The 13,656-nt window shown below is 45.4% G+C and overlaps 1 protein-coding gene across 4 annotated transcripts in view; it reads right to left on the bottom strand.

Moving 5' to 3' along the window:
• The window catches only part of LOC147113337 (metal transporter CNNM2-like), a 182,431-nt gene that overhangs the window by 4,883 nt on the left and 163,892 nt on the right, over positions 1 to 13,656 (bottom strand). For all 4 annotated transcript variants that reach the window (XM_085994282.1, XM_085994281.1, XM_085994285.1 and 1 more), the window contains one exon: positions 430 to 608. In XM_085994282.1, the coding sequence (XP_085850408.1) occupies positions 430 to 608 (179 nt within the window). The remainder of the gene's footprint in view (positions 1 to 429; positions 609 to 13,656) is intronic.

The following is a 13,656-nucleotide window of genomic DNA, read 5'->3' on the forward strand; positions in this document are numbered from 1 at the left end:
ATTTTAAAGCATCAGTCTCTGGGCTATTTCTTCAGCTCACTCTAATTAAATAAGCCTGCAGGACATCTAATTTAAGACTACAACAAAGATACAGCTTCATAGGTCCAGTAACAGCTTTGTTATCTAAAAGTAAATGTTGGTTTTGATCAACTAAAGAAGACATCAAGCTTAACAAGTTGGAATGTGACTCAGAAACAAACCAAGTAAGGCTCCAAACTGAAATTAGTAAGCTCCCACTTTATTATCTGAATTAGACTGAAGTTATGATTTTAACTGAAGCTACTTATTTGGAGGAAGTACTACAGTACATATTTTGCAAAAACAGCACTAGAACTGTGGGATCATCTACCTTTAGATTATTTTCCGTTACCGAGCATCTTCCAGAAGATAAAACAGGATTTTAAAAGGCAAATTCGCAGCTAACCTTACCTTTACAAACTGTAAGTCAGTCAGAGCACGCACTGAATAGTCTGGAACATACACTTGAAGCAAAGAATTTAGCTGACTGTTGTTGCTCCCCATCTGCGATGCTATTGAATCAATCCGATCACCCCGATTCAAAGAATCTGAATGATTTAAGCCACACGTTCGAGGTGGAGATCGATTATCTGAGCAAAGAGAAAAAGATGCTGGAAAGTTGAAACAGGCTAGCATTTTTGACATGCACAATTATCCATGCATTCGGAACAACGATTCCAGGATTAGGATACGATTTCAAATCCAATCTTTAAATAGGCTTGTAGGAGAATATGACGACTTTTCCCTATATTTATAGGATATATCTTGGCAGACTGATTGCGCATTTGCACAAATTCCAGTTGGGTTTAGAAACATTGCTGTATATCAAGATAAGGTGGCTACATCAAAGCACATCGATGGCAAGGATAATGCTTGCATGAACTAAGACTTTCACACACGACTCACTTTTGAATACCAGCTATCATTTTGGGCCATTCTGTCTTCATGGAGAATTAAGATGTCACTCTTGTCTGTAATATCAGCAGTCTCCACCCCTGCCACAGCCCACCTGCTGCTGAAACCCTCATCCATATTATTGTTAGCTCCAGACTCGACTATTCCAACGCTCTCCTGGCCGGCCTCTCATCTTCCACCTTCCATAAATTTGAGCTCCTCTAAAACTCTGCTGCCCCGTGTCCTAACTTGCATCAAATCCCGTTCACCCATCACCCCTGTGCTCGTTGACCTATATTGGGTCCCGGTCCACCAACACCTGGAATTTAAAATTCTCATCCTTGTATTCGAATCCCTCCATGGCCTCGCCCATCACCATCTCTGTAACCTCCTCCAGCCCTACAACCCTCCTAAATCTCTGCGTTCCTCCAATTTTGACCTTTTGTGTATCCCCAATTTCCATCACCCCCACATTGGCGGCTGAACCTTCAACTGTCTAGGCCCTACGCTCCGTAATTCCCTCTCCTCCTAGAAGACGCTCCTTAAAACCTACCTCTTTGACCAAGCTTTTAGTCACCTGTCCTAACATCTCCCCTTTTGCTCGCTGTCAATTTTTGTCTTATTACATTCTAATGAAGTGGCTTAGGATGTTTTACTACTTTAAAGGCACTGTATAAATGCAAGTTGCTGTTTTCAAGTAGAAAGTCTTCCAATGAATCAGAGGCCCTTTTGCTCAAGTTTGAGCAGGCTTCACTTTCTGCAAATTGTACATTTGCAGACAACGCAATTGTTGTATGTGTCACTGGAGAGGATCAGTGTTGTGCAATCACATCTTGAAACCAGGTCAAAGTCTAATTAACCAAAGATCGCCCTTGTAGCCTCCTCCAGCCCTACAACCATAGAGGGATTTGAATACTGGATCTCAGTCACCAGTAGTGAAAACAGAACACCTTTGACAGCATTTAAGTAATAATCACTGTGCAAGATTGGAATCCCCACTTTAAAAAGGCAGGTTACAGAACTTGCAAAAACTTATAGAACGTTTGCAAAATGAGAAAACAGTAAAAATACACTATTTTGTATAAAAACAATTACACGACAAAACCAATCTGTTTATGGCATGAGGAAAAACGAGAAATACAGGAAACTCTCGTTTAAACGGCACCTAAATATCCGGAATTCTCTATTAACCGGCAAAATTCTCACTCCGAAAACAACACCTCAATAACCGGCAATGTTGCCGAGTCCGAGTCTCCCGCGGTGGCTGAGTTAGTCAGTGGGGGTAGTTCTCCAAACTGCCACTACTCGGCTTCTTGGCGCTGTCGGAAGTCTGAACACCTCAATACCCCTGTAACAGGAGTCTGACTCTCCCGCGCTGCCGGTAGTCTCTTCTGATCCGCCATTTTACAGGGGTACTGTGTGACTCCCACGCTGCTGGTAGTCATTGCGTTTCATTACCCTCAACTGGCAGTACTGTACTTAATCAAGCATCTTCCACCATCCATTTAACACAACATTCTGTAGGTGAGTACCCAATTACTGTATACTGCACATTTCTTGATTTTTTAATTTTTTTGTTAAAAATAGCCTCGGTAGATAACCCTCTCTGTCATCCGGAATTTTTGATCAACCGGCAACACGTCGGTGCCGGATACCAAAGAGTTTCCTGTAGTTCAAAATTAGGTCTCATACAAAGATGCAGTAGGGCCACCTGGCCAATTCAGCTGCACATGTTTTGAAGCTCCCAAAGGCACAGTGCTCACTTATGCTTCTCCCACAATGGAGGATGATGTATTCATTTGTAAGTGCAGTTTGAAATAAATGAGGAAGAGTGCTGAATTAACTATTGCCTGCTGAAGAAAGCACTTTAAAGAGTTTTAAATGGTTAGGCTTTGAGAGATATCTATCCGCACTACAAGTGCCTCTATTATGCCATTATATAAAAAATCCGGTTTGCAGAACATTATTTTATGGAAGAACTGATTTATACCCACCTCAGTTTTTGCTTTCTTCCCACTGCATAAGTCTGGATCACAAAACAGAACTTTCCTGCCATTTACTAAAAATGCTTAATGCTGCTCCATAATTTGTCCTCCCCCTCCCCAACATGACCTGCATTATAAATGCAAAGCACTTCTTCTAGGTGCGGTCGTGACACTGAAACTCACCAATTTGGGTAATACAGATTGAATATCAAATTATTCAAAGCCAGGCCCCTCAATAGGGATGCAGTGGTCAACTATACTATCTAATGGGCTGCTTTTGTTCACTGAATTTTAAAGACTCACCAGCACAGTGGGGAACTTTTAGGTAGGGTTAGTTCCTGAAGCCTGCAAATTTCAGCAAACTTTTTGATTGCATCTTTCTGAATTTCTTTAAAAGGCAGAACAAAAATTTCTAGAGGCAGCTGCATGTCACCAAGTCATTGTGTATTCCTGATACAAGCCTAACAATTCCACGACAACATGGTCAGTGATTGTGTTATCATTTTCTGTTCCAAAATAGAAGCATTAAGAATAGTTGTGTAAAAGGAGGCAAGTGGGAGAAGAGGAAGAGCCCAATAGCACAAGGAATTGAGCACGAGACATAGGAAAAGGCGGACAGTCAGTCATTCACACTTGATTACCGTGGCAAGATAGCTTTTTAAGAAAAACAGAACCCAGCTGCATTAGAGGACAAAGCACTATTGTGCAAGACTGGTGGAAATTAAACTCTTGCTGACGCTCAGTCATAGGCTTAGACTAAAGGAAGAATTTATACCTCAATAGCAGTTTATTCCTGCCACTCAGTGGCACTGTGCACAAACTACATCATTCTGTAGAATATTTTTACCCAATGAATTTGAAAGGGGCAATAGGAGAAAAAAAAACATTGTAAAGAAATAACAAGTAATAAAATAGAGAAACAGAGCTGGGATGGAGAATAAAAGTTTTAAAACTATGAGCAAGTCAGAAAGAAATTTAAATCATAGACTAAGACCGAATGTTGGTCACTCAGCCTCGATTCCTCACATTGCCTTCTCAATCTTAAAGCACACGATTGTGGGGGGAAGAAAATGGAGGTGGTTAGTTATCCCAGGTAGTTACTACACATTTCTAAGCAATCAGGTCATAGGAACACTGGCAGAGGCACGAGTTCCACTCCCTCTCCTCCTGTAAAATCCTCGTTCTCTTCTGTCCTCCCAAGACTCACCTCAAGTTTCTCACCAAGGTATCCGGTCTCCTTTCCACCTTCAGTCATTTCTCGCCTTCGGTGATTTGAAACTCCATCTCAACTCACCTCGCCATCGCTCCTCTTAACTCACTGCCCTCCTGTCCTCCCTCAACCTTTCCCTCCAATAATAACTCCTCCACATACTCACAGCCACCCCCTCAACTTTGCCAGCTCACGTGGCCTCTCTACTCCCATCATCTCAATCACAAAGTCATCTCCAGTCACTTCCTTGTATCCCCTCACCACTCGCATCCCCCTACCCGCTTCCAATTCCATCTGCATCTGCCCACTCCCTCAACCCCACCATTGATGCCCTTATCCCCAGTAAAACCGTTCCCCTCACCAACCCTAATTGTTCCCCCTCAAGCCTAATGGGGCACAGATTTTAGCGTATCTGGTGCACAACTGTTTTGCCATTCATCGCCAGATTAGGCTCGATCACATTTACATTTGTCTGTCAAAACCGCTCACTACTCCAGAATCATCCGAGAGATGAAAGATAACCCCTGGCTTTTTGTCTCCACTATTAACTGTCTCTTCAGACCACTCTCTGCTTCCCCTCCACCCTCGCCTCTAATAACAAGTGCGAGAAGCTTCATTCAGCTGCTTCTGCCACATAGCCCCCCACTTCCTATTCCCACCAAGCCAAATATCTCCCAAGCCTGAGCCCTCAACCCACATCAATTGGTTTCCCTCTGGTTTTTCACCTCTGAGTTCATGAGACCACCTGCTCCCTTGACCCCATTCCCACTAAAATGCTGACCGTCTAGCTTTTCTTTCTGGCTCTCACATTGTAAATGGCTCCTCTCTTCAGGTACTGGCCACCTCTCTTTCAAAACCGCAGTCATCACCCCCTCCGCAAAAAACACACTTTTGCCACCCCCCACTCTTGCAAACTACTGCCTGCCCCATCTCCAACCTCCCTTTCTTCACCAAATTCCTTGAGCGTATTAAATGATGGGGTCGGGTAGAACCAGGGGCCATCCATTTAAATTCAGAAAGCAGCGAGTGAAGTTGGACCTTCAGAGTATTTATTTTTCTCTGAGGGCGATTGATCTATAGAACAGCATTCTGGAGGTATTAGGTACAAATAACTCCCAAGAAGCATTAAACACATCTTTTAGAAATCTAAGAAATCATGTCAGAAGGAAGGTAAGATTTTGGCTAATTACCAACCGGTTAGGACCTCCTGGGGCTTCCTTGATTGTCTGAGGGTTGGAGATAAAAAGACTTTATACAGAGGTTTCCTGAATAGACTAGGGCACTCGGTTTTTGGCTTGATCAGATTGGGGGTGTGGAGGAAGAGTGGAGATACGGAGATGAATCCAGTAAGAAGTGGAGTGAATGCATATGAGCCCGATTACCTTTTCTATTCCTGGATACATTACATAACTATTCAAAGAGCAGGGATCTCTCCCAGTCTCCGGTCAACATTCATTCATCAACCAACGTCTCAAAAACAGATTCACTTTAAAAAAAAAACTTAATTAACATTTATGGAACCTTGCTGTATGCAAATAGACTGCCACGTTTTCTACAAGACAATAGTGACTACATTTCAAAAGTGAATTATTGGCTGCAAAGTGCGTTGACGCACCCACATGCACGTTCTAGCAAATGATCAGGGACTTGTTTTTCTCCCCTCTGTTATTTAGTAATTCTGTGGCATAACACGGAGATCAGCCAAGAGCACAAAACAAAGATTGAAGCTGTCATCTTCTATGCTTTATATTACATAGAATTAAATAGAACTACATAGAATATACAGCACAGAAACAGGCCATTCTGCCCAACCAGTTCATGTCGGCGTTTATGCTCCACTCGAGCCTCTTCCCGTCTTTCCTCATCTAACTCTATCAGCATAATCCTCTATTCCCTGCTCCCTCATGTGCTTATCTAGCTGCTCCTTAATTACATCTATATTATTTGCCTCAACTACCCCTTGTGGTAGTGAGTTCCACATTCTTGGTAAAGAAGTTTTATATGGGTTAGTGCCACACTTTGTGGTACATTCACCACTGAGCCATCAGAGAAGTCCATTCACAATATTCATCAAAAACCATGAATAGAATTGATTTAATTTTACACACCAGTTTAAAGATGTCCTTTTCTCCAAATGCCTTAGATATCTACAGGCAGTTTCTGGAAATTGACTTTAAAAAAAAAAAAAAAAGAGAAATCTCCTCTGGAGATGTTTTGAGCCAGTTGTATTAGCCAGCACAGACACAATAGGCCGAATGGCTTCCTTCTGTGCTGTAAACTTCTATTTTAGGATTTTAAATTCAAATGACATGGTGACAACTAAACAGAAAAAGGTTTCCAAACCTGTTGTAAACAAAGGAAAAGGTGTTTTGTTTCTGAATTTATAGATAACCATTCTGCACACTCAGGAGTGCTAAGTCACAGCAATTTGCACAACTGGATCACACTATGACAACAGGAAAAGGTTTTTTATGCTTCGGGTGCTGTATTTAAGCTCTGAATTCTTGCAGGATGAAGTGCTTGCAGATGCCGCATGAGATTTGGTTTAGTGTCACGTGACATTTTTCACATGACATTATATGACCTCATACACAAATGACCATAGAATCTTCATTCTTTATACATTCATCAAGTCCCAGTTTGTCATGATTACACACTACTTTTTAAGATGCCTAAATTACTGGGGGAAGTGGGGTGACCTTTATGCCATTACATTGTTTGCCCATTAGAAAACAATCAGTAATGATTTTCAAACAACTACAGTACTTTCAATCCTTATATGGGCCACAGTGAAATATGTTCAATGTTTAAACCCCAACAGTCATTTCCTCTTTATTGTATGCTATCTAATCAATTAAAATGGTCCCTATAGTCAAATCCACAAGGATTGAACCAATGATTTAACTTATTGATTTGATGATATAATAGGAGCTGTGGAGGAGCAAATAGATTTAGGTGTCAGACCGCAGCTGGAGTACTGTGTTCAATTTTGGGCACCAAATCTCAGGAAAGATATACTGGCCGAGGAGTGGGTTTAGCGCAGATTCACTAGAATTATACCAGGCCTTAAAGGGTTAAATTATGAGGACAGGTTGCATAAACTTGGTTTGTATTCCTTTTAGACGGTTAAGGGATGATCAAATCTAGGTCTTTAAAAATAAAAAAGGGATCGATAGGGTCGACCCTAAGAAACTATTTCTTCTGGTGGGGGAATCAAGTACAAGGAAAGGACTTGAATTTATATAGCACATTTCACGATTCAGTAATGACCCAAAGCTCTTTATAGCCAATGAAGCTTTAGAAGTGTAATTACTGTTGTAATGTAGGAAAACACAGCAGCCAACTTGCACACAGCACCCACAAACAACAGGGAGATATATGACCAGATACAGAAAACTTTGTTATATCCGGCACCGACGGGACTGAGCTGTTGCCGATCTATCAAAACTGCCGGACATACAAAGTTAATGTTGAAGCATACGGAGATTCTCCGTATCTGACAACAAACACTGTTGCTTAGCAACAGCTTCAAACAGTCGGCCCGTACCTTGGAAGCGTCTCTGTAGCTTAGCAACAGCTTCAGAGAGACTTTCCAAAGCCTGACTGTTGGAAAAAAAAGCCACGAGAAGAAAAACAACCTAACAGAACGGCTCCTGATTTCTGCCGGTAGATCGAGGTTTCCGGACATACAACCTCCGGATAAACCAAAGTTTCCTGTAATCTGTTTTTTAGCGATGCCGGTTGAGAGATGAATATTGGCCAGGACCCTGGGAGACAACCGCTTAGAAATTCAGTTAGGGACGCAGTAATAATTAGTAATAGGAGACTCGACAGTTAGATGGGTGAACATTATCTTTTGCAGTTCAGACCAAGAGTCCTGAATGTTAGATGCTTACCAGGGGCAAGGTGAAGGATATTCCAGAAAGACTGGAAAAGGTTATGGAAGGGGAAGGACTGCAGGAAGTTATTGCGCTCCACAAGGGAGCCAACAGTGTAGGAAAGCAAAAGGAGTCCAGGATGCAGGACTTCAAGGGCAGTATTCTCAGGATTACTCCCCGAGCCACATGCCAGAATAGGGAGGGAGAGAGATTTGGGAGCTCAACACATGGCTAAAGGGATAACAATAGTAAGGAGGGTTTTTGTTTTATGGGGCATTGGCACCAATTCTGGGGAAGATGGGAGCTATTCCATAAGGGACAAGAGAGAATAAATGAGAGAGTGAGCATGCAAGGAAGAAAAGGGAAGAGAAGTTAGGAGAAAAAAAATAGGAGTGTGTGAGGGAGAGAGAATGAGCAAGAGAAATCGAGTGAGAGGGAAAGTGAGTGAGAGCGAGCATACATGAATGAGCGTAGGAAGAGAGCGACTAGGCAAAAGGCAGGGTGAGAGCAAGAGCAAACGTGCACCACTACAAGGCAGAGACAATGGAGGAAAACCTTTTTCTTTCCATTTTTGAAGTGTATATTTTATTAATATTTTCTCAGCATTAGTTTTTTAAAATCTTTAAAATGTGTTAGTTGAAATTTTACGGTGGCCAACTGAAGGTGCACAGAATTTTTTGAAGCTGCTAGCATTGTAAGAGTTAACAATGAAAAATGTGAATCTTGTGATGTGAGCACAAATGTTATTGTAGGATTGGAAAGCAAATAGTCTTTCCATCCCATATATGGTGCAACCTCTCCACATGTCAAATTCCACTCAGTCATCTGAAATACTCTGAAAATGCACAACTTATTTTCCATGAATAAAATTAGCATGTATACATTATGTTAAAATTCTCAGAGACAGAGGACTTGATCATAACAATTTCAGGCATTCCCACTATTTTCAATAGAAAGAGACTGGCTGGTTTTATCCTATCTGACAACTGTAGGAGGGAAGAGAAACGGGAAGATTAGGACAATAACTCTTCAATAGCAATGTTTTGCCATAGTTCCAGTAAAGAGTACCGAGATTAGTCATCTATAAAGTTGATGACTCAAGGCAGAACTAGAACACTCTGTATAATTGTGGAAAAGATGACCATCTTTGGAATTTTTCCTTTTCAAAGTACAGTACTCAAGGTTTAAGCGGTAAAGACCTCCTTCTCCTGGATAGAACAAAGTTGTGTGAATAAAACCTGCCGCTATTTTTCCCAGACACCTCATCAATCGAAGAACACAATAAAACTTTCCAATAGGAACACCAGTTGCACTGGGTTGATTATTAACACAACCAACAGCAATATTCTTTGGAAATTCAGGCCCAATCCTTTGAAGCAAAATGTGGATACCACTGGTATGCTCCATGATCAAGGCATTATTTTGTGGCATCCTGATACAAGAACAAAATCTGGCATTCATTGTGCAACTGGGGCAATGGAACTGCTCAGTTATTTCTTATGAAGTCATGACAAGCAGTGGGATAACCAAAACCTAAAAAGGTAAAACAAAGGTAGCTCTCTTCTGAATGAATCTTCAGAAATCCTTATTGATTTTGACACGAGTGAATCTGGAGATTGTGGCAGAAGTGGGCTTCATGGCCTACTGGCTTACCTTGAACTCTGTGATGGTCCCCTTAAACTGAGTCTCCAAAAAGATAGTAGCCATTGTATATCCTGAGAAATACAGTTGTTTCAACTCTGTTGAACGCATCAGGTTGTACATATTCTAAATGGGAAGATTTGCCAATGCAAACTTTTGAACCTCAATGATCAAATGAAAACATTGCAATTTCTTGCACAACTGCATTGTTTTTTGCATAACTTATTGCAAAGTGAAATCAAAGTTGATGGGAAAGCACAGACGACAATTATAGCCAGCAGCCATAGAGAAGAAAATATACTTCAACATATTCCAGATTTCTAATTCTGTACTGAATGCAGAAAACTAATCACCAGAATTTTTTTTGCCTTAAACACAGCGTGATCCTGATTGAGAAATTACTTTCACACAAGAGAGCAGATTATGGATGCACAAGGTAGAAACTGATGGAGATGATTTATAGTTGGAGGTCAGGGCATCAGCCACACAGAAATGCAGTCTTTGCCATGAGAATGTTGTGCACATGCCTGGATAGAATTATGGGCAGAACTACTGCTGAACAACTAAAAATATGGAGGGGGAAATCCCCACCCTCAACATTTCTATTAAGGTTAGGTAGGTTTACAAAGTGCCTGGGGATCCAACAAATCATCTTGAGCATTTTGTAAACCAGGTTTCACATCGCACTGGATTTACATTCCATGTGCTGTCAAACGGAAATGGTGTGAGACTACCCTCTCCAGGAAGCCACACTCTACTTTGCTCTGGAGTCAGGTCAGGCCAGGCTTTGATTCCACATTTACACTGCCAGTTAAATGCTTCTCACCAATGTTAAATTGTCAGTGTAAATACATCCGTAGATTATACAAGGGAAAGTTGTGGTTCCAATGTGAAGGTATCTAAAACAGTTGGGTGAGGGATCCTCCCTGTTGTATTAATTAACTTATACCGGGTACGTGAAATACAACAAAATGGTTACAGTTAATCAACACATCTAATCTGTAAAGTGTAATTAAACCAACAACTTGCATTTACATAGCGCCTTTAAAAGTAGTAAAATGTCCCACGGCGCTTCACAGGAGCGTTAACTAAATTTGACACCAAGCCACATAAGGAGATATCAGGACTGGTGACCAAAAGCTTGGTCAAAGAGGTAGGTTTTAAGGAGCAGCTTAAAGGAGGAGAGGTGTGTAGTGGAGCGGAGAGATTTAGAGAGGGAATCCCAGAGCTTAGGGCCTAGGCAGCTGAAGGCACAGGCGTCAATGGTAGAACGATGAAAATCAGGGATACGCAAAAGGCCAGAATTGGAGGAGCGCAGAGATCTCAGCAGGTTGTAGAAACTTCTGTTATTATAACTATATTGTAGGAGTCGCTGGCAATCAACAGACTGCGAGACTTTCATAGCAGCGAAGAAAAATGCGTGTTAGCTTTATTAACTCTCCGCATGCACTGAGGGACTTGGCCTCATCGCAGGGCTATGATGTCATCACACAATCGATGACTCTTAAAAGGGACCCTGCCCCGATAACCCAACCAAGTTCCATACATAATGTGGAGCGATGACAACATTGGCTAAACAGTGAATTGTGTTACTGTCCCTATGTGGTCTCCGCCACATACGTCCCCCCAGAATTCACTAAAACTGGCAATGTCAGTCGTTGAGGAGCCCAGATCACGTCCCCGGGTGCTCGGTGATGGACTGAGGGTGCAGAAGCCGGAGGTCGGTCCCGCCGCGGGGGCTGAGCCAACCCAACAGGTCGGTCCAGATCCAGGTGAGCCGGCTTAAGATGGTCCACGGAAATGTAGTCTGGCTTACCGCTGACATCCACCACTGAAGGCCTTGTCCCTGGCTTCCAGGACGCGGAATGGTCCGTCGTAGGGTGGGTGAAGCGGTCCCCGGTGGGCGTCGTGGCGGTCGAAAATGTACTCTGCCGCACGAAGGTCGGGCGGAACGTGGGACCGAGGGAGACCGTGCTGCGACGTGGGCACTGGCACGAAAACCTTGGTGTTTTCCAGGAGGGCGGACCGCTGACGGGCTGCGGACCAAGGGTCCGTGGCGTTGGGGACGAAATCCCCGGGAACCCGCAGCGGCTGCCCGTAGGCGAGCTCGGCGGACGAGGACTGGAGGTCCTCCTTGGGGGCGGTCCCGAGTCCCAGCATGACCCACGGGAGTCTGTCGATCCAGCTGTCATCCCGGAGCGCGGCCTTCATGGAGCGATGAAACCGTTCACACAGCCAGTTAGCCTGAGGGTGATATGCGGTGGTGCGGTGGAGTCTCAACCCGAGGCCTTGGGCGACAGCGTTCCAGAGCACCGACGTGAACTGGGGCCCCCGGTCTGGGGAGACGTCAGATGGGGCGCCGAACCGGGCGACCCAATGTTGATGAACGCCCGAGCCACATCGGCGGACATTGTTGACGACAGCGGGACGGCTTCCGGCCATCGGGTGGTTCTGTCGACCATCGTGAGGAGGTGGGTGAACCCGCGGGAGGGCGGCAGGGGCCCCACCAGGTCCACGTTTAACATGGTCGAACCACCTCTCGGGCACCGCGAAAGGCGCCAACGGGGCCTTAGTATGGCGATGCACTTCCGAGCGCTGGCATACCACGCAGGTATTGGCCCAGTCGCGAGCGTCCTTCTTGAGCCCGTGCCAGACGAACTTAGCCGCCACCAGCTTCTGTGACGGCTTCCTGCCCGGGTGGGAAAGGCTATGGACGGCGTCGAAAACCTGCCGTCTCCACCCGTCGGGCACGACGGGGCTTGGCTGCCCAGCGGAGACGTCGTACAGGAGTGTGGTGCCGGCATCGTCAAACGCGACGTCCGCTAACTGAAGGCCCGTGACAGCTGTCCTGTAGGCTTGGACGTCCGGGTCGGAGGCCTGGTCCGCCGCCATGCGGGTGTAGTCGATGCCAAGGTGTACGGCGCTGGCGACGGCCCGGGAGAGACAGTCGGCGACGGGGTTGTCTTTCCCAGCCACATGCTGGATGTCAGTCGTGAACTCGGAGACGAAGGAAAGCTGGCGCTGCGGACGGGCCGACCACGGCTCGGAAACTTTGGCCATGGCGAAGGTCAACGGCTTGTGGTCCACGAACGCCGTGAACGGGTGGGCCTCCAGCAGGAAACGGAAGTGTCGGACGGCGTGGTAGAGGCCGAGAAGCTCGCGATCGAAGGTGCTGTACTTCCGCTCGTTGGGGTGGAGCTGCCGGCTGAAGGCGGCGAGCGGCTGCCAGGTGCTGTTGACCCACTGTTCGTGGACGGCGCCGACAGCATAGTCCGAAGCGTCAGTGGTGAGAGCGATCGGCGCATCGGGCCCTTTTCGTGTCCGTGAAAGAATTGGCCATCTCCTCAGACCAGTCGACTGCGAGCTTGCCTTTGAGGGCCTCGTAAAGGGGCCGCATAAGCTGGGCTGCCCGGGGAATGAAGCGATGATAAAAGTTCACCATGCCCAAAAACTCCTGCAGGGCCTTCACGGTGAGGGGTCGCGGAAAATCCTTCACGGCCTCCACTTTCGACGGCAGTGGTACCACCCCGTCCTTCGTAATGCGGTGCCCGAGAAAGTCGATCGAGGACAGCCCGAACTGGCACTTGGCCGGATTGACGATTAGGCCGTGTTGGCTGAGGCATTCGAAGAGAGTCCGGAGGTGGGACACATGCTCCGTCCTGGAGGCGCTGGCGATGAGAATGTCATCCAGGTAGATGAACAGGAATGGCAGGTCCCGTAACACGGTGTCCATTAGGCGTTGAAAAGCCCGAGTGGCATTTTTGAGACTGACAAGGCATGCGGAGGAATTCGAACAGCCCAAACGGGGTGATCACCGCGGTTTTCAGGACGTCCTGCGGCCGGACGGGGACCTGGTGGTAACCCTGAACGAGGTCCACTTTAGAGAAAACAACTTTCCCGGCCAGGCGGGCGGAAAGGTCCTGGAATTGGGTAGCGGTCGGGGTCGTTGAGGCGTCGGTAATCGCCGCATGGGCGCCGACCGCTGCCTGGTTTTGGTGCGATGTGGAGGGGCGAGGCCCACGGACCGTTC

Source organism: Somniosus microcephalus, chromosome 8 (assembly GCF_052327205.1).
Source record: "Somniosus microcephalus isolate GS21.2 chromosome 8, FLI_Smic_1.0, whole genome shotgun sequence".
Lineage (NCBI taxonomy): Eukaryota > Metazoa > Chordata > Chondrichthyes > Squaliformes > Somniosidae > Somniosus > Somniosus microcephalus.